We start from the raw sequence: 23,529 nt of genomic DNA, 5'->3' as shown, positions 1-23,529 counted from the left end.
GACAGCAGCACAGAGCATGTGCAGTGAATCAGCAGAAAAGAAGATGGGGAGCTACTGGGGCATCTTTGGAGACACAGATCTTTAGTGCTAAAGGGCTGTGGTTGCCTTGAGCTGGTACAGAAGCACAAAACAACAACATTTACAACATTTCTACCTACTTCATTAGTTAAGCTGTACTTCTACTTTAATTAAAGAATTCAAAAAGAAGCACCTACTTTAAGGTTACTGGAAGTAACATCCAAAGGGTTGGAGAGCAACATGATGCTCATGAGCCACTGGTTGGGGATCAGTGCTCTAAGGTGTGCGTTTGAATATGCGTTCACAAATTATGAAGCCAGCACACACAACAAATTGTGGAGAGCACAAAGAATTTTGTGTGAAAACTCAACATTTTGTATCACTTCCGACCTGAGCACACCGTTTTTAAAAAACTGCTCACACAAGTTTAAAACGTACACACAAAAGAATTTTATTTGCCCACATAGCCAAGAAGGAATTAGAGGGAACATTGATGCAGAACATTCAAGGATAAGTGCCATTCTAACTTTATGGCATGTTAGTGGTCTTTGCCTTATTTAAATAACAATTGTTTGGTCTGACCCTTGCACTAATAGTACATGATGTGTTTTAGCTCCTGCTGACACCCAGAATGACCCTCTCCTCCTGTGAATCAATGCTACTTTTAATACAGCTCAAGACCTTATTTGCCCTTGATGCCGCTGATTGACATTGTTTACTACAGCCAAGTTTATCATCTACCAGGACTCCAAGGTCCTTTTCCATAATGGATTTGCCTAGTGCAGTCCCATTAAAGGTATAAGTGGCTTGGATATTTTTCCAGGTGCATGTATCAACATTGAATCTCATTTGCCACTTAGCTGCCCAGATTGCCAGTTTGTCAAGATCGTGTTGCAAGGATGCCACATCCTGGATGGAATTGGGCTGGATAGTTTTGTGTCATCTGCAAACACTGATACATTACTTACAATACCCTCCCCTAAGTCATTAATGAACAAGTTAAATAAAAGTGGACCCTGAGGGACCCCACTAAAAACCATACTCCAAGTAGACAATGTACCATTAACAACCACACCAACAGAGTTTGTGGGGCACGGTTCAAACACTTTGGCAAAATTCAAATAGATCACATCTACTGCCCCCCCACACTCTCCAACATCTTATTTACCTAATCATAAAAAGCAATCAAATTTGTCTGACATGACCTATCCTTAATAAAGCCATGCTGATTGCTGCTCATAATGCATACACAATGGTCCCCCCTTATGTCACGTCATTTTTGACATACACAAGACATTACGTCTTTACATTTTGCCAAATACGCAAAGGTCCCCCTTACATCTCAGAATTTTTCACATACACAATGGCCCCCCCTTACGTCATGACATTTATTGACATTTTACACATAAGCAACGGTCCCTCCCTTACGTCTCAACATTTTTCACATATGCAATGGTACCCCTTACGTCTAATTTTTTTTTACATTTTTCACATACGCAATAAACCCACTTACGTCTCAACATTTTTCATATATGCAATGGTCCCCCCTTATGTCTCGACCAGGGCCGCTTCTGCCATGAGGCAAGGTGAAACCCTTGCCTCAGGCGGCAGCGAGCGGCCAGTTACAAGGGGCGGCAAAAAGCCGCCTCTTGTAACTTTAAGAGCCGAACTTCCGGGTTTTAACCCGGAAATTCACCTCCACTAGTGCAAAGAGCACTCTAGCGCTCAATGCACTAGCGATACTGCCCCCTGAAACCCTCTCCGACGCAAATTTTTAAGCGCGGAGCGGGAGAGGAGGGGGCGGCATCTGGGCTGCTGCCTCAGGCGGCAGCAGCCCCAGGATCGGCGCTGGTCTCGATGTTTTACACATATGCAATGGTCCCCCTTAAGTCTCAACATTTTTCCCATATGCAATGGTCCCCCTTTATGTCTCGACATTTTTCAAATACGCAATTTCTCTGCAAATACAAGACTACTAACTTAAATACTAAGCTTAAATCATTATTTATTGTTTTGTTTGGGGGGGGGAGTTAATAACAGTAGTAGTGGAATAAATGGGAAATGTGTTTTGCTGTTGCTATGGGTAAGAGCAGGGCCGCCATCAGGTGGACACAGGGGGTACATTTGAACCGGGTCTAAAAGGGGGCCGGCTGTGCTGTACTTTTTGAATTAGCCCCCACTGACATCGACAAACCGCTGAAGTCCTGAAGAGCCGAAGATCTGAAGTCCCAAAGATCCAAAGTTCTGCAGACCCAAAGCTGCGAACAGAGCCAAAGCCGCAAAAAAAACCAAAGCGCTGAAGACCCGAATAACAAAAAGACCAGAAGCGTCAAAGACCAGAATGGAGCTGAAGCCAAAGTCAGGAAAAGACCCGAAGTTGAAGTCCTGAATCCGTGACACAGTGTTTCGGTAAATTTATAGAGTGAAATTGCACCAAAAAAAGCCATTGATGCTCAGGGCCCCCTTATAAGTTAAAAAAAAACCCATTGGTGCCAGGGCCCCCCTACAAGTTAAAAAAAAAATTTGTGACCAGGACACCGCTATTGGCGCCAGGGTTCCCTGGTGGTCAGGGGCCCCTATAATTTAAAAAAAACAGTGCCAGCGCCCCCATAAAAGTTTTTTATAAAAAACATTGGTGGCCATGGCCCCCTTACAAGTTAAAAAGAAACATAGGGGCCCCAGAGAATATTTAAAATAAAAAAAAAACATTGGTGGCAGGGACCTATAGTGTATTAAAATTAGGGATCCACTATTTTGGATTCGGCCAAACCCCTGAATCCTTCGCGAATGATTCGGCCGAATACCGAACCAAATCCTAATTTGGATATGCAAATTAGGGATGGAAAGGTAAAAAAAAGTTTTACTTCCTTGTTTTGTGACAAAAAGTCATGCGATTTCCCTCCCTGTCCCTAATTTGCATATGCAAATTAGGATTCGGTTCGGCCGGTCAGAAAGATTTGCCCGAATCCTGCTGAAAAAGGCCGAATCCTGGACGAATCCTGAACCGATTCCTGGATTCGGTGCATCCCTAATTAAAATAATACATTGGTGCCCAGGGGTTTAATAAAATTTAAAAAAAACACATTGGTGTTTAGTAGAACTGAACTCGTGGCTTGGGGGTCTTAAGTTTTGGCTCCTTTCGTGGCTTCGGACTTCTACTTAGGCTCCTTTCGTGGCTTGGGGTCTTTTCTTAGCTTCAGGACTTTAACTTCGGCTCCTTTCCTTGGCTTCAGGTCTTTTTACGGCTTCAGGACTTCAACTTCGGGTCTTTTTGCAGGTTCAGCTCTGTTCGTGGCTTTGGCTCTGTTCGCAGCTTCGGCTCTTCAAAGGATTGCCACCTTTTCTCGAAATAAATACCAGCCTTCCTATATATTTACCTTTTTTCCCTATTAATAACATTGGGATCAACCATCATTTTCAACGACCAGGCCGGTATAATACTAGCCAGGTGGCAACCCTAGCTCTTCGGCACAACTTTGCTGAGGGCAAGGGGGGCCTGGCTATTTCGAAAAGTTGAGCACAGCAGACCCCCCAGTTTTAGGCCTAGGCCCGGGACAACAGTACCCCCTTGATGGCGGCCTTGTGCACGAAACTAAATGGACTGACTCACAAGGGGGTCAGCTTGATGCATACCTCCCTACTGTCCCATGTTTAGAGGGACAGTCCCTCTTTTGACAGCTCAACCCGCAGTCCCTCGTTTGTACTGAAAAGTCCAGTTTTTCTCTGCACTGAACAGCCAGAAAAAGAAACAATGTTTCTAATTTATTTGGCTTTTGGCAGAGAGCCCAGAACAGCCACCAGGTGCACTTTTGTAACAATTTCAGTTAAGCAAATAATTAACAATATAAGATAACAGGTCCCTTGGGAAAAGCTAGACTCACAGCTTAAAGGGCAATTGACCTTAGGGTTGCCACCCGGCCGGTATTTTACCGGCCTAGCCGGTAAAATATCAGCCGGGGCCGGTATTACAAATTTACCGGCAATGTAGCTGCCGGTAATTTGTAATACCTATAACAAAAGCCCTTGGCCCTCCGACAGAAACGTACCCCTCCTTCGTCTTCTGCCCCTCTTGCGTCACGCTGCACGTGGCTCCGCCCCTTTTTACACACACTCCACCCATTTACCCGTGCCCCGCCCCTTTTTTCATCACGGCGTTACCGCCCCCCATCACTGGCCGGTAAATTTTTTTAAAATAGGTGGCAACCCTAATTGACCTTCATTAGCAAAAATGTAATAAGTGGAAAAAAACCCCCACAGAAATGTGTTCAAACCTGCCAAATTTTGTAAAATGAACCTGGTAATTAGGGGACACACGACAACTTTTTTGTCCCTCTTTTTATTTCCAAACTGTTGGGAGGTATGTATGTTGCCACTATCAGAGGAATGCTCTGCAAAAGGATGGTCCAGTCAAGAAATGTCAATAATAAAAGGAAGTACACAACCTATATTATTTCAGTTCTATAATAGCAAAAGCTTATTATTTACTGATTATTCACTACAAGAATAGTATCCACTAAAGCGCATGCGCACACAGATTAGACTGTACGCATGCGCACTCGTTTTTTCTTTAAGCTTCCGCGAACAAGCTTTATTGTCCCGTGATAAACTGCACCGCCTTAGCCTGTTGCGCATGCGTAGTTTTTTATCCTACTTGCCGTTTCCTCCCTTCACCGGCAGTTGCCATTTTTTACGGGGGGTGGAGGAGCGAGAGTGGTTTTGGAGTGGGGTGTCAGTTTGTTTCCGTCTCCGGCTGTGACAGGCCTTCTCCCTGGCTCGGTAAGTAACGCAAAAGGAGGTAAATGTTCGAGGTCACGTTTCGCCTCCGCTGAAGATGTGCGGGTTCTACTTGCTGGTGGTGTAGTTGTGTTGTGTTGTGTTGCGTTGATTATACCGGCAGTGTGGCTTTATGGGCCCAGTGTGGCTTACATTTGTGGCTACAGAAGCTTATTGTAATTTTTAGCTTCTACTTTACTGTCGCGCCTTGTGTTGTGTACTATTGGCAAGTGTACAGTAACCCACCCTTGTGTAGTGCCCTTGTGTAGGGAAACTTTATATGTTGTTGATTGCTCAGCTGATACTCATTTCTCTTGTACGATTGTGCTACAATCTATTGGTTGCTTACCTTGGGCACATTCTGACATCTGCTCGTGCCCAGTTTGCCCCTATACTTAAGGGGACATTCTACCTGCTGAACAATGCATTTGTAAGGGTCAAGTACTTAGGGACAGGATCATATAGAATTAATTGTATAATCACTTCAATAGACTTTTAATGACCAAGCCCCCCTTATTTGTGGCCCAACGTTTAACTCGTAAAGGTGGCCATACACGGGCAGATAAAGCTGCCGAAATCGGTCGTTTAGACCAATTTGACAGCTTATCTGCCCGTTTATGGGCATCCCTACCCGTCGGAACCCCATCCGATCTTTTGACCATACGGCCGAACGTTCGGATTACCCCCGATATAGCCCTGCTCTTAGTGGCATATCGAGGAAAGATCCGCTTGTTTGGCGAGCTGATCTTGGAGTCTGTGGTAGGGATGCACCAAATCTAGGATTCGGTTCGGGATTCTGCCTTTTTCAGCAGGATTCGGATTCGGCCGAATCCTTCTGCCCGGCCGATCGGAATCCTAATTTGCATATGCAAATTGGGGGTGGGAAGGGAAATTTGCATGACTTTTCATCACAAAACAAGGAAGTAAAATCTTTTTCCCCTTCCCACCCCTTTGGTTCGTTATTCAGCCAAATCTTTCACAAAGGATTCAGAGGTTCGGCCAAATCCAAAATAGTGGATTCGGTGCATCCCTAGTCTATGGCCACCTTAACAATGCCACAGGCCCCTGTAATTATCATTGTATTGGCCATCAAGGGCATCATATAAACATTCACCCCAATTCTCACTCTCACTGACCTTTAAGCTGGGCTTCTAGGGGCATCTCTTCTAGCTGTCCGTTATTGTAGTCCCTGTTCTGCCCCACCCACTGCTATGGTCCCCTCAACAGGTTTTGTACCAATGCTGTGGGTGTTTGTGTCGTAGAGGCGTCTTGTTAACCACTGGCATCTGCGTGAAAACCCAAGATATGGCTGCTATGGTCCCTTACATTACACAGCACCCTAACTGTTTTTATAGGGTTATTATTGGGCACAAAAAAACATTCTGATGAGGGCAAAATATTTGTCTGTTTGTTGTCAATATTTGTGTTCATGAAACATTTCTGTTTATTACATTTAGAAACATAGTATCCTTCTAATACTTACATAGTCACTGGGCGACTAATCACCCTGTCTGTCACTACCCTTAGGGTAGGAGTATATGGACAATCTCTACGAGATCCAGCGCGCGCTGCGTCTGCATCTGACAGTTGCGACACATCGGATCAACGCTGCAGCACCATCCAACAATGCATTCATTTACCTTATTTCCGTGGCATCCAATTTGACGCCTGTGTTTTTGCGCATCGCGTCTGATCGCTCTGAAATCGTCCTTGAAGTTCCTCCCATAAGGTGACTATACACAGGTAGATCCACTCATTGAGGTGGGCGATATCGGGTTCATTCGATCGTGGGCCCTAGGGCCCAATGATCAGATCAGCATGGAGGCAATACGGGGGTTGGATCACTCAATGAACAGATGCGACTTTCGGCCAGATATCGTCCTGAGACACCCGTCGGATAGCCCCACACACAGGCCAATAAGCTGCTGACTCGGTCTGTCAGCAGCTTTTATCGAGCCGTGTATGGGGGACCTTTAAGCTGCAGATTCAGCCCCTTCAGACCAAGTTGGCAAGTTTATCTGCCTGTGTTAAGTTGGCCATAGATGTACAGATTTACCTACACATCAGGCAAACAATCGTTTGGTGCCGTCTCCTGACCTGCCACTAACCATTCAGATCAAATAAAGTATTAAAAGAACAGATCAGCCGATGTTCTGCCCCTGACAGCAATCGTACAAAGTTATGTCCAACAAAGCTGGTGACAGTCTCCCACTGATATGTCAGATAGGCAATACATGCAGAGATATTATCGGTAGCCGATAGAAATTTTCTAACCTGTCCGATCGTCTGAACGACCGATCGCCATGGCACGGAAAATGTTGGGACCCTACATACACGGTTGTATGAAAATCGCATGAAATGGAGATTCGTACAATCAGATCCTTGCGCCTATGGACAGCATAAGGGCTTGTAAGATATTGGTCTGACTGGTTTAAAAATTCAGTCAAGGTGAGTACTGCATCAGCTATCACTGGCCTGCATTATTGTCATTGTGTTCCAATCAAACTGCCCAAAATTACCCTCTCCAAAGCGGACATTTTGGCAACAGATCTGCTTATTGGCAACTTCTCCACACCAGTGGTTCTTTCAATGTATGGCCACCTTAAGAGTTCTAACATGGATGTTACCGGCTAATTCTAATTCCAGTCACACAATACAGTAGTGCAAGTTGTTCCACAACCCATGGTGATCCGCAAGTTGACCACCAGTTGGGCGGGTTAGAGTTGATATGTGACCAACCATTGCAGTTTAGGGTTGGGTGCGGGTCAGACTCGGGAAGTCCAGTTCTCCGTTGTCTTGGAAACAGAGGTGCACAAAGAGCGAGCCAATGAGAGTATGGGTTGGCTGCGGGTCCACCAATGGAAACATTTTGCAGTTTGAGTTTTTTCCGGACCCACACATCACTGCTGTATAGCAAGCATCAAATATATATATGGAGTGCTTTCGGGTCACTCCGTTTTACTGCATATATTTTATTGCTGTGTCTGTTACATTGTTGTAGATCTGTTTTTATTTTCAGTTGGAATGTATTACTCTTTATGTTACAATTTAGTTGTGTGCTAGTGTCTCCACCAAAAAGGCAGCTCTGCTAAATGTGGGAGTTTTTTGGGGGGCTGTTTACTTCAGAGCATTGCATCATGTGGATCATGGCAAATATTTTCCATTTGTGTGATATCAAAAAAAAAATACAATTCATGTCTGCCGTGCCTTTGTAATATCGGAAAGTGTCTTGTGTGATGTTTTCCAGATAATTGTATGATGATACTTCGTCTCTTCTTTAACATGTTGCTCCATAGCTGTTGGAGTGCTGGGAGTTGTGCGATGTTGTAAGGGGGAGTATACAACTCTTCTTTGAATAAAAAAAAAAAAGGATATTAGAAGTCACTAAGGAGCTATTATTAACATGTATCTAAAAAGCGCAAACATATTCCGCAACACTGTACAATCAGTGGGCGTATGCACCGAACATACAGATTTACATTCATAGCAACAATAACTGATACAAAAGGGAAAAGCGGGCCCTGCCCAAAAAAAGTTACTGAATTTCAGGGAACAGTTTCTCTCTAGCTGTACACACGAGAATGGGATATTTACTTGAGTCCCTGGTTTTTTTTTTAATGCATTGTACTATCAATCCTCTTAATGAAGAAATGAAACTGAGGCACTGACACATTTATTTTCACTTTTGGAACTCGTTATCTCTTTGACACTGTCAGCAAAACTGAGCAGAACTTGGCAGATGCAGGTGACATGTTGGGAAATAATTTTTTTCTCTCCAGCATTATGGGGCAGATTTATCAGAGGTCGAGGTGAATTTTCGAATGAAAAAAATTAGAATTTCGAACAATTTTTTGTATACTTCGACTAGGCAATAGTCCAAATTCGAAAAAAATTTGAAAATTTGAATATCGAAATTTATCATGTACGCTCTCTTTAAAAATTTGACTTCGACCGTTCTCCATCTAAATTGGTGGACTTTGGAAAATCTACCAATGGCGCTATTCCTTTGATTTGTACGATTTGAATTCAACCCAATATGGACCTATTCGATCGAAAACTAACTTATTCGACAAAAAATTCAAATTACGAAGTTTTTTCAATTCGAAATTCGACCCTTGATAAGTATGCCCCTAAATGTGTTGTTCACCTTTAAGTTAACGTTTAGTATGTTATAGAATGGCCAATTCTTAGCAACTTTTCAATTGGTCTTCGATATTTTTTTATTTTTTATTTTATTTTTGATATGCCTTTTTCTTCTGACTATTTCCAATGGGGGTTACTGACCCCATCTAAAACAAAGTCTCTGTAAGGCTACACATTTATTGTTATTGCTACTTTTAATTACACCTTACTTCTGTTCAGGTCATTTGTACCCTAGCAACCTGATTTTAAAGGGGTTGTTCACCTTCCAAACACTTTTTTCAATTCAGTTGTTTTTAGATTGTTGCACAGAAATAGACTTTTTTCAATCACTTTCCATTATTTATTTTTTACTGTTTTTCCAAAATCTAAGTTGAATGTTCGTGTCTTTGGGGTTTCAGTCTGGCAGCTCAGTAATTCAGGTGCAGATTCTAAACTGTTACAATTTTGCAACATTTAGTTGATACATTTCTGAGCAGCATCTCTGGAGTATTAGCAACTATTGTATCAATTCTAACAGCTGCCTGTAATGAAACCCAGAGATTCTGACAAAAATAAGAAATGTATCAACTAAATGTATCCATTTAGAACACCTTACTTGGATGTTGCTCCCAGTGACCTCAAAGCAGTTGTTTAATTTTGAATTCCAGGCTTGGAGGCAAGTTTTGGTTGTATAAAAACCAGGTGCACTGCCAAACAGAGCCTTAATGTAGGTTAACAATCTACATAGCTTATTTGGCACCCCAAGAACATTTTTCATGCTTGTGTTGCTCCACAGCTCCTTTTACTTCTGAATGTTGCTCACAGGTTCAAAAGTTTGGGGATCCCTGGTTTACAGGGTTGCCCCCCCCCCCGAGCTGCTTCAGAAGGTGAAAAATGACGCTTTACACTTCAATATTGGAAAAATTGTGACACACAGAAAATAGAAAGTCATTGGAAAAAGTTATTTCTGGTGATCTATCTGTAAACAACTAGTTTGAAGGTGAACCACCCCTTTAGGTTAACTTTTAGTGTGTTATAGAATGGCCAATTCTAAGCAACTTTTCAATTGATCTTCATTATTTATTATTTTCACTCTTTCCAGCTTTGAAATGGGGGTCAGTGACCCCATCTAAAAAACAAATGCTCTGCAAGTCTGCAAATGTGTTGTTATTGCTACTTTTTTAGTAATCATCTTTCTATTCAGGTCTTCTTATTTGTATTCCAGTCTCTTATTCAAATCAAGCATGGTTGCTAGGCTAATGCTAATCTCTGCCCTGTCTTATTTGGTGTTTTTCATATTGATTCATTTGTTTGATGCCATGACACCTGATGTTTCTTCTGTTTTCAACCTTGTGCCTTGCCTGTGTACTGGTGTCAACAATGCACTATGTGTTTGCAAGCGATACGACAAGGCCCGCTGTATTACAATTATTTTGTACTTAGTCTGTTGGCTGCAGGCTGAGTTTTACAGGGAACTCTGAGGGGCACATTTACTTATCTCGAGTGAAGGATTAGAATGAAAAATATGATGGTCGAAGTTGCCAAAAAAAAACTTCGAAATTCAAATTGGCTCCTTTGACTACGACTTCAAATTGAATGATTCGTACTAAAAACCGTTCGACTATTTGACCATTCGATAGTCGAAGCACTGTGTCTTTAAAAAAAACTGACTACCTACTTCGCCACCTAAAACCTACCGAGCACCAATGTTAGCCTATGGGGACCTTCCCCCATAAGCTTTCTAAGCTTTTTTTGATCGAAGGAAAATCGTTCGATTGATGGATTAAAATCGTTCGATTCGAAGGATTTAATCGTTCGGTCGATCGTTTTTCCCTTTGATCATTCAATCAAAGCATTTGCGGTAAATCCTTCGACTTCGATATTCGAAGTCGAAGGATTTTACTTCGAGGGTCGATTCAATATTCAACCAATAGTAAATGTGCCCCTGAGTATCACTCATGTATTATATTGGATAATGTACCCCCTACTTTAAATTATAAAGGTATAAGAAGTAGCTGCATTATTTTTACAATAGGTAGGTTAGTTTTTATAATACACAGTATTCAATAAGTCTTGTGATAATGACCTCACTATGCACTCACTGTATATAAAGATTCATTCTCTAGGTTATTTATGGCTCTTGTTATTATACTCCATTCTATCTGCTGCTGTGATAGGTTCACCTCTCAGAAGTTGAACAGTTCTTTGTTGTTGTTTTTAAATTATATTTTGTTTAGATTATATTATTGTTAGCATTTGGTATGTACAGAGTTCAACATAATAGTACAATACTACTACTAATACTATGAACATTAGGACAGGGAAATAAATAGCATTTAAAATATTTTAACAGTGATGGCATGTAGTTTGCTTCTGACAAGTATAGACATGTAGCAAAAAGGAAAATTTCTGTACGTTCTTCTGTCTGGGGGCATGCAACTGTATAGGACTTATGTTGTACAAAGGCTGTATCACTAGTAGCAGTAGCTTTAATCACAATTTGTACACAGATTATTATTTTATTGCCTGGTGGTTTAATGCAAAATATAACCGGAAGTAAATGTCATTTCTAGAGCACTTCTGCCTCAACCCATGTTAGTCCTGAAACATGAATGTACGTACTGCTATCTTTATAAAATGTATCATCAGTTTCAGTATTATTGTACAGGTATCTGGAAAAAATGAATTGCCTGTATGGTTCTATGTAGAGAATGTCTTTTTCTGAACTTAAAAGGGTGGTTCACCTTTATCTTTTAGTATGTTATAGAATTGCCAATGCTAATCAATAAATGTATTGTTATTGCTGCTTTTTATGACTCCTCTTTCTATTCAGGCCCTCCACTATTCATACTCCAGTCTTTTATTGAAATCAATGCCTAGTTGATAGGGTAATATGGACCCTAGCAACCAGATTGCTGAAATTGCAAACTGGAAAGCTGCTTAATAAAGAGCTAAATAACTCAAAACCCACAAATAAAAAACAAAAACCAATTGCTGAAAGATAATTTAAAGGTGAACATCCCCTTTAAATCATTGCTGGAATGTGCCATTAGTCAGATCTAGATAGTAAGCATGCCTATAGACACAGCTTTAGAGTTGTGGTGTGTAATTTCATAGAGCGATTGTCATGTAAATCACTTTTCACTTTATTTCGAAGGGTTTTCCTATAAAAGAATGATCATCTTTAGATCTTAAGCTGGCCATAGATGTTAAGATTTTTAAAAGATCCGATCTTCATCGTGAGACCACGATTATCTCGAAACGATCGTACGAATTGTCCATCATCTAAAAAGACCATTTGCCAGGAAAACAAAGGGGAGCTGCCTGCTTGGCCCTGCAAACATAGATAGATTGCATTGGGACCGATAAAGATTTTTTAACCTGGCCGATTAATTTTCTGACAGATGTTGGCCGAAAAATCGTAAAATATATGATCGTTCGAATCCCACTAACTTCACAATAATTTCGAAGGATTGGTTGGACTTTGCTAAAATCGGTCGTTCGGCAAGAAAAATCTTTGCGTCTATGGGGAGCTTAAGTTGCATATATTTATTTGCTTTATTTTTGAAGTGTTTCAGTAGGTGAAATCAGAAACCTAAAAAAGACAATTCTGATGAGGCAGCAACAGATCACTTGTATACTACGTGTAAAGGAATCTATAGAAAACTCACAAAAAGCATTCAACAATTTCAGACATATGTCTGTGGAATCTCTGTCCCAATCCCAAAAAGGAAAGAGATGGCTTTCTTCATATAGACTTTTGGGGATACATGAGAATCTGCAACAACAAAACAGCTACCAGTTATTGTTGATCCATCTCCAATCTTTTACAATGAAATTGCAAACTCACCAGTACTAGCCCACCCTTTCATGTGGGGTTTTACTAGATATTTACTTTATCCTTCATGGCACTCTACTACTCATCTTTTGCTACTAATCATCTCTTTTGCTTTTCAACCAGATGTGGGTTAAAGTTAATATGGCTGTTGGTTAGTAAACAAATGAACTGTTTCATCCTTTTAGTGACTAGTTTGTATAAGAATCGTTTGAGCAAAAGGGTTTGACTTTAAACAGTTTTTTTTTCTTTATGTGTATCTTTCAGTCTTTCGATCCACTTAAGCTTCCGATTTTTGTCTTTAATAATTCATTAATGCCTGAAATGTTTCCATTCAAACTGCATCTCTCCATTAACTGCTGCATATGCATAAATGCAAGTAGGGTTAGAGGAGAGCTGTGCCTTCTGAACATCATTCAGAGTAATGCTAGTCCATTTTGTAATTAGTGTGTTTTCGGTAATATATATTTAAGGCTACTGTATGCTTCCCATTTTGTGTGAGAGTTTAGATTAAGAAGCAAGAATGGTTATTTTGAGTAATGATTTGTGAGTGAAGCAGGTCGGTATACTGTATATCAGGAGTCCCAACCTTTTTTTACCTGTGAGCCACATTCAAATGTAAAAAGAGTTGGGGTGCAACGCAAGCATGAAAAAATCCCTTGGGTACCAAATAAGGTCTGTGATTGGTTATTTGGTAGCCCGTATGTGGACTGGCAGCTCTACTTAGCACTATACTTGGTTTTTATGCAATTAAAACTTGCCTCCAAGCCTGGAATTAAAAAATAAGCCCCTGCTTTGAGGACCTTGAGATCAACATCCAAGGGGTTGAAGAGTAACTGGTTGGGAATCACTGCTGTATATCACGCAGGCATCCAGTCTGACAGGTTTTAATTCCTTGCATATATGTGTTGGATGAAGCCACAATCTGATTCTCCTGTGATACACAATAAGCTTGGCAGGGAATTGGCAATTAAATGAGCAGAATTATTTTAGACCTGTAATTTATTAGCTATTGGAAGAAACAAAGTCTGTGGAACAATGTTTCAATTTGTTGCTATAAACCTTAGGTCTGATAAGCTCTGGCTTTTGTTTTCTAAGCATTCCATTCTTTAACTCTTGGATGTTTGAATAATCATGAAGCATGGAATTCCTGCTTAACCGACAAACAAGTTTGTTTGTGCAAGGAGTCATCCAACATGGTATGTCTGTAACAAGACTTCTGACCTGGAGTGCTCAGGGCTGACTGACTAGAGTCCTTATGTCCCTATGTATAACAGCTGAGGTGTTATTCTAAATGTGAGCATGTGAAGCTGAGACTTTTGCCCTTCAGATGATTTCCAGGGCTATCCCCTAAGTAAGATCTTCAGACTCGGTTTCAGTTCAGTCCCACCTTTGAGGCCCAGGGTTTTGCCAAATCCATTGCATACATACCATGCAAACATATGAGAATGCTTCTCTATCAGAAGACATAAAAATTTTGCTCTGCACCACCTTCAAGAGGCTATCTAAATAAGAAAAAGGTATTCTACCCATATGTTATTCAGCCAGGCATCCCCAGCCAATACAGTTTAAGGACCACTCCCCTAATTTCTGTTCCTCCATTGTGTCTTTATACTGTAATGTGTTATTGGGAAGCTTGTTTACAGAAATCTTGATACTAATGGAGATAGGGGGGTCAAGACTGAACTCAATACACTTAGGGGCAGATTTATCAAGGGTCGAATTTTGAACTGCAAAAAACTTCAAAATTCGACCGTCGAATAGGCTAGTTCAACATTTGAAGTCGAATTCGTAGGATTTTTAAGATCGCATGATCGTACTTTGAATTGAACAATTTAATCGTACGATCGTACTTTTCACTTCGACTTCTAAAAACCTAGCCAAATGTTGCCTATATGTTCTAGGAGGTCCTCATAGGCTAACATAGTAATTCGGCAAGTTTAAGGTGGCGAAGTGTCGACGTTTTTTAAAGAGACATTACTTCGATTATCGAATGGACGAATAGTCAAAGCATTTTCTCTTCAAATCGAAGTCGAATTTGGTCTATTCGATGGTCGAAGTACCCAAAAACTACTTTGAAATTCGAAGTTTTTCAATTCGAATATTCACTTTGAATTCACTTCGACCCTTCGTAAATGAGCCCCATAGAGTGGCTCTTCAAGGTCTGCTATAATCGGCATTATGAATTGATATTTAATGGGTATACTCACGCATATGATCTATATTGGGTTACTGGTCCACTGTATGGAGATACTTGTACAGTGCTTGTAGAGGATGGCAAATTCTGTTTCATTTGATTTTCATGCAAGAGAGGATGTCCTGCTCCTTCTTTCACTTTCTCATTATAAATTAAAAGCTTTTCTAGTTCCAATTTCTTTGAAGTGCCCCACACATCTCCATTACAACAGGACAGTCGCAGCATGTTGGCCACCTGCACTTGTTGACATAGGTATAGCTACTATAAATTCTGGGTGTGTAGGAAACCAGTTATATAGATTGGGTGATATATTATTTTTCATATACCCACACTCATAGCATTCTGGTGCACAGTGCTTATATGTAATGTTTGCCTTCACCTCTGTATTGAAAGACAGCAGCTTATGTAGATTTTTTTGAAGTTGCAGATATACCAAGTAGGAATGCACCGAATCCAGGATTCGGTTCAGGATTCTGCCTTTTTCAGCGGAATTTGGATTCAGCTGAATCCAAGTGCCTGGCTGAACCAAATCCTAAAAATCAGGAGTCTTTGTGACAGGCAGGTAATTTTAATTTTTTCTTTTAATTTTCTCTTTAGTTTTTTCTCTGATTTGGTTCGGTAATCAGCCATATCTTTCGTGAAAGATTTGGGATTCGGCTGTTTTCCAATATAGTGGATTTGGTGCATCCCTAATAACAAGGGTCAGTACATGGCTATTTATACATAAGATTTTCATGAACACAGGTGCTAAAATATTGATTGAATGCAGTGTAAATTGCAGCCCCAAACCTTCACCACCTTTTATTGTTGGCTGGAAAGTTAAACTTAGTCAGTTGTAAATAAACAATATGCATTGTAATCATTTTCTCCTTCCGGACTTCTTTGCTCTTTTATTGGGGTTCATTTCTTATTTCTGAAATTTCCTAGGCAATGCATCCTGTTACACACCAGCTGAAGCCTTCTGGCCTAGTACAGTGGCATGATGGCATGGCTAGAAAGCCCTGCTTCTTAAAGGAGAATTCTGCTCTGTAATTAAAAAAAACCTGTACCCCCCACCCCACGTAGACCTCCCTCCCTCCTCCCCCAGCCTAACTGCCCCCCGGGGAAATGGCCCATACTTCATACTTACCCCTCGGCGCAGATTCAGGCAGCGGAGTTCCACGCAGCCATCTTCCGGGTCTTCGGTAAGCTCACTGGGAGATCAATTTCCGCCCATTTTTGCACATGCGCAGTTGTCGCAAACCGGCAAATTGCTTCAACTGCACATGCGCCACCATGCCGATCTCCCAATCAGCTTACCGAATACCCAGAAGATGGCTGCGGGGAACTCTGCTGCCTGAATCTGCGTCAAGGGGAAAGTATAAAGTATGGGGCTTTTCCTCGGGGGGGGGTAGTTAGGCTGGAGGGAGGGGGGTCTACATGGGGTGTGGGGTACGGGTTTTTTTATAACTGGGTTGAATTCTCCTTTAAAAACAAATGATAAATTAGCCCTATCGTTTGTCTTGTTGTTTCATATGGATTGATCCACTGAAGTCGTCTATGTGGGACACTGTTATGCACAGCCTATCTGAACCAATTTTGTGGTCACCATGTCCTAACGTATTGGTATATGAAAGATAGGTTCTCCTGTCTTATGTTCTTCAGCTGTTCTCCAGTTTAAGGGCTTTGATCCTCTCGCGGTGTCTAAGCCATTGTCTGGTCTGGAAATCCTCTTACAGGCATGGTGTTAGAATAAATATACAGTTAGGTCCATAAATATTTGGACAGACAACTTTTTTTTCTAATTTTGGATCTGTACATTACCACAATAAATTTTAAATTAAACCACTACAGTTGAACTGCAGACTTTCAGCTTTAATTCAGTGGGTTGAACAAAAAGATTGCATAAGAATGTGAGGAACTAAAGCCCTTTTTTTTAACACAATCACTTCACTTCAGGAGCTCAAAAGTAATTAGACAAATTAAAAAACTGAAAATAAAATGGTAATTTCTAATACTTGGTTGAAAACCCTTTGCTGTCAAGGACAGCCTGAAGTCTTGAACTCATGGACATCACCAGATTTTGGGTTTCCTCCTTTTTAAATGCTCTGCCAGGCCTTTTACGGCAGCGGCTTTCAGTTGCTGTTTGTTTGTGGACCTTTCTGTCTGAAGTTTAGTCTTCAACAAGTGAAATGCAGCTTAGTTGGGTTCAGATCAAGTGACTGACTTGGCCATTCAACAGTATTCCATTTCTTTGCTTTAATAAACTCCAGGGTTGCTTTGGCTGTATGTTTGGGTCATGAAACACCTCCCAATCAATGTGACTGCATTTAGCTGGATTTGAGCAGGAAGTGTCTCTGAACAGCTCAGAATTCATTCGGCTGCTTCTGTCCTGTGTCACATCATGGATAAACACTAGTGTCCCAGTGCCACTGGCAGCCATGCACGCCCAAGCCATCACACTGCCTCTGCCATGTTTTATAGAGATGTGGTATGCTTTGGATCATGAGCTGTTCCACGCCTTCTCCATACTTTTTTCTTCCCATCATTCTGGTAGAGGTTGATCTTGGTTTCATCTGTACTGGCCACTGTGCTGCCTTTTTTAGATGCTTTTTTTTTTTTTTTGCAAAGTCCAGTGTATCCTTTCTATTCTTGATGCTTATGAGTGGCTTGCACCTTGCAGTGCACCCTCTGTATTTACTTTCATGCAGTCTTCTCTTTATGGTAGACTTGAATATCATTACACCTACCTCCTGGAAAGTGTTGTTCACTTGTTTGGCTGTTGTGAAGAGGTTTCTCTCCACCATGGAAATGATTCTGTAATCATCCACCACTGTTGTCTTCAGTGGACATCCAGGTCTTTTTGCGTTGCTGAGTTCACCAGTGATTTCGTTCTTTCTCAGGATGTACCAAACTGTAGATTTTGCCACTCCTAATATTGTAGCAATTTCTCAGATGGGTTTTTTCTGTTTTTGCAGCTTAAGGATGGCTTGTTTCACCTGCATGGAGAGCTCCTTTTGACCACATGTTGTCTGTTCACAGCAAAATCTTCCACATACAAGCACCCCCCTCAAATCAAATCCAGGGCTTTTATCTTTTTTTTAATCTTTTTTTATTTATGATATAACGAAGGAATTGCCCACGAGCCTTTGAGTCAATTGTCCAATTACTTTTGAGCCCCTGAAATGAAGTGATTGTGTTTAAAAAAGGCTTTAGTTCCTCACATTTTTATGCAATCTTTTTGTTCAACCCACTGCATTAAAGCTGAAAGTCTGCATTTCAACTGCATCTGAGTTGTTTCATTTAAAATGTATTGTTGTACTGTACAGAACCAAAATTAAAAAGAATTGTCTCCATCCAAATATTTATGGGCCTAACTGTATGTGTCTGTTCTATCGACAAATTACCACTGTTCTGATATATCCAACATGTTGGTTTTGGCCACCCATGTGCTGGGCCAAATTCAGCTGAACCAATCTTTGGTCCAGGGTCAATGATCAGATTCTACAGAGGGGGCCTACAGACCTGTGGGGTGAAGGCCACATCCTGTGTTGTTAATGCTCAATGGACAAGAAAATCAAACCTCGCCAACTTTTGATCAGAGATTGGTCAGACAGGCCCATCATTGGTATTTTGGGAAAATCCCCTTAGTGAATGGATAAACTTCTGGTAGAACGCTGCAGTGCAATCACTTGTCCTTTGAACTCTGCATTTACACATTTCTCTTCTGATTTAGCTACAAGGCCTAAAGATTAAGTAGTAGTAGATATGGTAAAACAAGTGCTTGGCACAGCTTAATGCAGTGCACTTTAAATTCTAATATCTGAGGAAGTGTACTTTGCCCCATGGAGAATGCTTTGTCAGCTGTATGACAGATGGGAACTTATCTATTCATGCTAGGATTTTTCTTTTACATGGGCATTTGCAATGTTTGTTTGTCCAGCATCCATATGTTGTATATTCATGTTGCCATTTTTTAGTAACAGTTATTTTTACTGCAGGAAATCGTTGTCACTTGCTGGCTACATAGTAACTAACACAAGTTGTTCATACCTGGCTTTATGGTGGGATACAGCTGGCTATTCCTAACCCCCAATTATCTAATTTTTCCCGTTTTGTTTTCCTATTTCTTTTGCTGGCCTGCTTGGGCTGGTAAGCTAATGGTTTGCACATCAGAATGTCTTTGTATGTGGCCACACAGAGCAGAGCAGCAATTGACATTTACCTCTATTTCAGTCGGATGGAATGTACTTATCTATTACCACTGACGACAAAAAACCTGACGTGCATGAGGTTGGGCAGTCATGCTCCACCAGTAGATCCAGGTTTTCTTGTTCTGTGATACAGGCAACATAAACAATCCACATCTCAGAACATTCTTTATGGGCTGTCCATAGACTTAAAGTATTGTCCGTGCTATTGTCGTAAATAAAATATTAGCAGCAAGCTAAACTTTAAGTGAAATTTTCTTCCTTTTTTAATTATGTAAATATAAGTTAGGGCTAAGCATTCACTTCCCCTCCTGTGTCATTCATGTGGCCAGTTAAACGTGTTTAGACTCCACTCTAAGTGGGTGCAGGACTGGAGGAAATAGGGGACAAAACATAGGGCCACTGTAAATGGTAAGTATCATTTTTTTTCCCTCAAATACTTGATTGGGGCTACTAGATAAAATACACAGAGGGAGTGAGCTATCCCTTGTTCAAGCATTCGCACCAAGCAGTGGCATAAATAAATGATTGGGTGTCCCTGGAAGGGGATCAGATGTCCTATCTATTGATGTTGTGACCTACCACGTTCTTACTTGGAATACAGCTCCGTTTTTTATTCTGGTCCTTCCCTTTGTCTCAACCCTACACTACAGACACTGAATGTTGCAGGCAAAACAAGAGATACGAGTCCCCAGTAATATGTACAATTATTCAGTGTTACATTCCGATCCTTGTTTTACCTCCAGAGCAGTTCATTCATGGTGCACGTGATTCCACTAGTGTTTTGTCAATATTGCACTGGTACTGTATCATGATAAACTGTTGCTTTTTCCTGGTTATTTGCTCACTTGGGCTTTTCCATCAAACAGATTTCAGGCAAAAGTTGCTTGGTTGGAACCCTACCAGGAGCAGTATATGCTGCCAGGTAGGAATGTCTCCTTTCTGTCTCCATTGCTTATTGTTAGACTTATACTTCTGTTTTCTGCTGTACTTATTATGCGTGTCTGATTTGGAAAAGACAAATATTTAGTTGACTTTGCAAGCTCATCTTTGATTGTTGCACACGGTTACCTTGAGTGGTTACCATGCAGGAATTGCTGCCGTTAGGGCTCTTCCACCCATAATCATAGGCACCGCTCACATGGACCTACATATTGCAACTTGTAAACAGAAAGAGCATGAGAACGCTCAACATACGCCATAATTGTCAGTGTACAGGCAGTTCATTTGTCAGTGGGGACTTCTTCTGGGAAGAGATTGTGGCTGTGGGATAGCACATAGCAGGTATAGTAGGGAGTGATGGTGCCTATAGTAGCAGTGGGATAATAGTCTATGGGAAGGGAGTGTGGCTGTAGGATAGCAGGTATAGTAGGGAGAGATGGTGTCTATAGTAACAGTGAGATAATAGTCTCTGGGAAGGGACTGTGACTGTGGGATAGCAGGTATTGTAGGGAGAGATGGTGTCTATAGTAACAGTGGGATAATAGTCTCTGGGAAGGGACTGTGGCTGTGGGATAGCAGGTATAGTATGGAGAGATGGTGCCTATAGTAGCAGTGGGATAATAGTCTCTGGCAAGGGATTGTGACTGTGGGATAGCAGGTATAGTAGGGAGAGATGGGGCCTATAGTAGCAGTGGGGATACTAGCCTCTTTCACATGAATGTGCCTGTGAGATAGCAGATACTAGTGTGACTGTTTAACAAGTGAAATACATTCGTAAATGAGAATGTAATAAATAAATGCCTAAAACTGTCGTGTGCTTATGTAATCCTATGGAGAATGGGAGAATAGGGATAATATCTATTTTTTTGCATTCATTTTTTAATGTTTTTGCAGTATTTGGAAGAAAGCAACTTTTGGATACAAAGGAATAAATTGATCTAGGTGACAGTGTCTGTTGCTTGGTTTATTGTTACTTTTGTGTATGAGAGGGATCAGCTATTCAGTTATATTGTTTTTGAGGGGATTTGGCTGTTAAGTACTTCTGTATTTGGTTCTGTTGTGTTTGGAAGAGAGTGACTGTTACTGATGTTATGTGCATTTTGGCATGAAAATGTTGTTGGTATGCCTTCCTGATATTCCTTACGTGTTCTTTCTGTGGTTCTGCAGGCATAACGTTGAGCAGAGGAAATGGATGGCAGTGGTTCAAGATCAGGAGCAGTTAATGGCTTCACTATGAAATCACAGCTTCAGGTTATAGGTAGGTGTTACTAAAGGTTTCATTATCTCCAATGCATTGCTATTGCCACAAAAGCTCTGATAACAGAAGAGACCCTCCTTCAAGTAGAGAGTTTACGTTATGCATGTGAACTACAACCACACTTCTTACTTCTTTTCTAGTAATGCTCATAGTTGATTAAATTAGGGATGCACCAAATCCACTATTTTGGATTCGGCCTAACCACCGAATCCTTCGCGAAAGATTCGGCCGAATACCGAGCTGAATCTGAATCCTAATTTACATATGCAAATTAGGGTTGGGAAGGGGAAAACATTTTTTACTTCCTTGTTTTGTGATAAAAAGTCACGAGATTTCCATCCCGCCCCAATTTGCATATGTAAATTAGGATTCAGTTCGGCCGGGCAGAAGGATTCGGCCGAATCCGAATCCTGCTGAAAAAAGGCAGAATCCCAAACCGAATCCTGGATTCGGTGCATCGCTAGAATAAATGAGTGTCAAATGATAATAACCAAGAACAAACAAAGTCCGTACATTCTGGCAGTTGTATACCCTTGTTGGGGATTATGACAGAAGACAAATTGATTGTAGGATGATTGCTCAGTGCCACATAACAATACTCCTACTAAGCATAGAACTGGTATATACTGAGATTATCAGGAATCTGCAATGTAAATACTTGGACCAGTGCCCAGCTCGGAAGCACCTAGACAGCAACAGTTCCCAAGGTGCTGGCAGTTTGTTACAAAAAAAAGGTAGTATGTGATCTTTCAGGTTTAGGCTGACCTGCAGGATGGGAAACTGAGTACAGAGGGGCATTAGTTATGTTACTTTGGGCTGATATATGATTAAAATTGTGCACCTGCATCATTTACATGGGAGGAGAATAAATGCCAATAGAAAGGGATGTCTGGTCAGCAACTGTGCTATGTAATCCAATGCCAGAGGAAGATAGTAGAATACCCAGGCAGTGGCTGCCCCAGGCACAAAAGGAACCGGGGATTATAACATTAAAACATTAAAGGAATTATTCAGTATAAAAATAAAAACTGTTTCTAATATAGTTAGCCAAATATGTAATATATAAAGGAGTGACTGGACACTACAGCCTATTTACCCAGTTTTTATTTTTATACTGAATAATTCCTTTAATGTTTTAATGCACTATAACTCCATATTTATAATCCCCGGTTTCTGTTGTGCCTGGGGCAGCCACTGCCTGGGTATTTTACTATCTTCTCTCTTATTTACCCAATTTTTGTTTTTGCACTGTTCCTTTAAATAACGAGAGTTCCAGCCACACAGACAGACCTTTCGGTAAATATTACAGCATATTCTACATCAACAACTTTCATATTTAGAAACGGCTTAGAAACCCTAACTTAACATGCTCTCTAGATACAACAAACATACCGTATGACACCAAATGAAATGCATGTGACATCAAATTTAAATATGCCCCAAGATCCTGTTTGTATTTAGTCAATACATACTTTGGGAAATGACAAATATATCTTGCAACAGTACACTAGATTCTCATAGGTTATGTCTTGGTTTTTTTTCTTTTTTTCCTTAAGTCACTACACTTTAATGCTTCCATATGAAGAGATAATAAATTGTCTGTGCAGTCGTATAGATACATGTAAAAATCTACCTGATAGCAAAAAATCATTTATTTGTTAGAAGGTTCCACTGCACAACACATAAACACTGCTACCTTATAATAAACTGCCCCAGGGGTCAACTTGGCCCACCATTAACTCGCTGTCCTTTTCTCTCATCTCTGCTCAGTTATATCCGCCAAGTTAAAGGACAACCGGAAAAACTGGTTCGGTCCAAGTCCATACGTGGAGCTGTCAGTGGATGGACAATCAAAGAAAACAGAAACAAAAAATAAAACTCACAGCCCCAAATGGAAACAGCCACTCACTGTGTAAGTGTTTGTACCCGGGGGTAATTTGCATTGTCCACAAGATGCCCCTTGATGGTGGATTATTTATTAAAGATACACTGCTAAATATTAAAATACATCTTAAGTACTTGTACTGTATTGTGATTGACAGGCTTGCTCTTTGCTTTCATTACAGCATCGTTACCCCATTTAGTGTGTTAAATTTCCGTGTTTGGAGCCACCAGACATTGAAATCTGATGCTCTCATTGGAAGTGCATCACTCAACATGCATGAAACTCTACTGTCTAACCATATGAAGTGTG

The 23,529-nt window shown here is 40.8% G+C and overlaps 1 protein-coding gene across 2 annotated transcripts in view; it reads left to right on the top strand.

Annotated features, from left to right (window-relative positions):
• The first annotated feature begins 4,636 nt into the window (after positions 1 to 4,636).
• LOC108701064 (E3 ubiquitin-protein ligase Itchy) overlaps positions 4,637 to 23,529 on the top strand; it is a 35,096-nt gene continuing 16,203 nt past the window's right edge. Inside the window, exons 1-5 of one of the 2 annotated variants that reach the window (XM_018235211.2) lie at positions 4,640 to 4,794; positions 20,005 to 20,060; positions 21,245 to 21,335; positions 23,106 to 23,247; positions 23,402 to 23,526. In XM_018235211.2, coding sequence (XP_018090700.1) covers positions 21,266 to 21,335; positions 23,106 to 23,247; positions 23,402 to 23,526 — 337 coding nt within the window. In that variant the 5' untranslated portion in view covers positions 4,640 to 4,794; positions 20,005 to 20,060; positions 21,245 to 21,265. Of the gene's footprint in view, positions 4,795 to 20,004; positions 20,061 to 21,244; positions 21,336 to 23,105; positions 23,248 to 23,401; positions 23,527 to 23,529 lie in introns of both variants that reach the window. The other variant, XM_018235209.2, reaches the window with a different exon arrangement.

This window comes from Xenopus laevis, chromosome 9_10L, assembly GCF_017654675.1.
Source record: "Xenopus laevis strain J_2021 chromosome 9_10L, Xenopus_laevis_v10.1, whole genome shotgun sequence".
NCBI lineage: Eukaryota > Metazoa > Chordata > Amphibia > Anura > Pipidae > Xenopus > Xenopus laevis.
The sequence above is the reverse complement of the archived record's forward strand: the minus strand, read 5'-3'. Positions and strand labels throughout refer to the sequence as shown.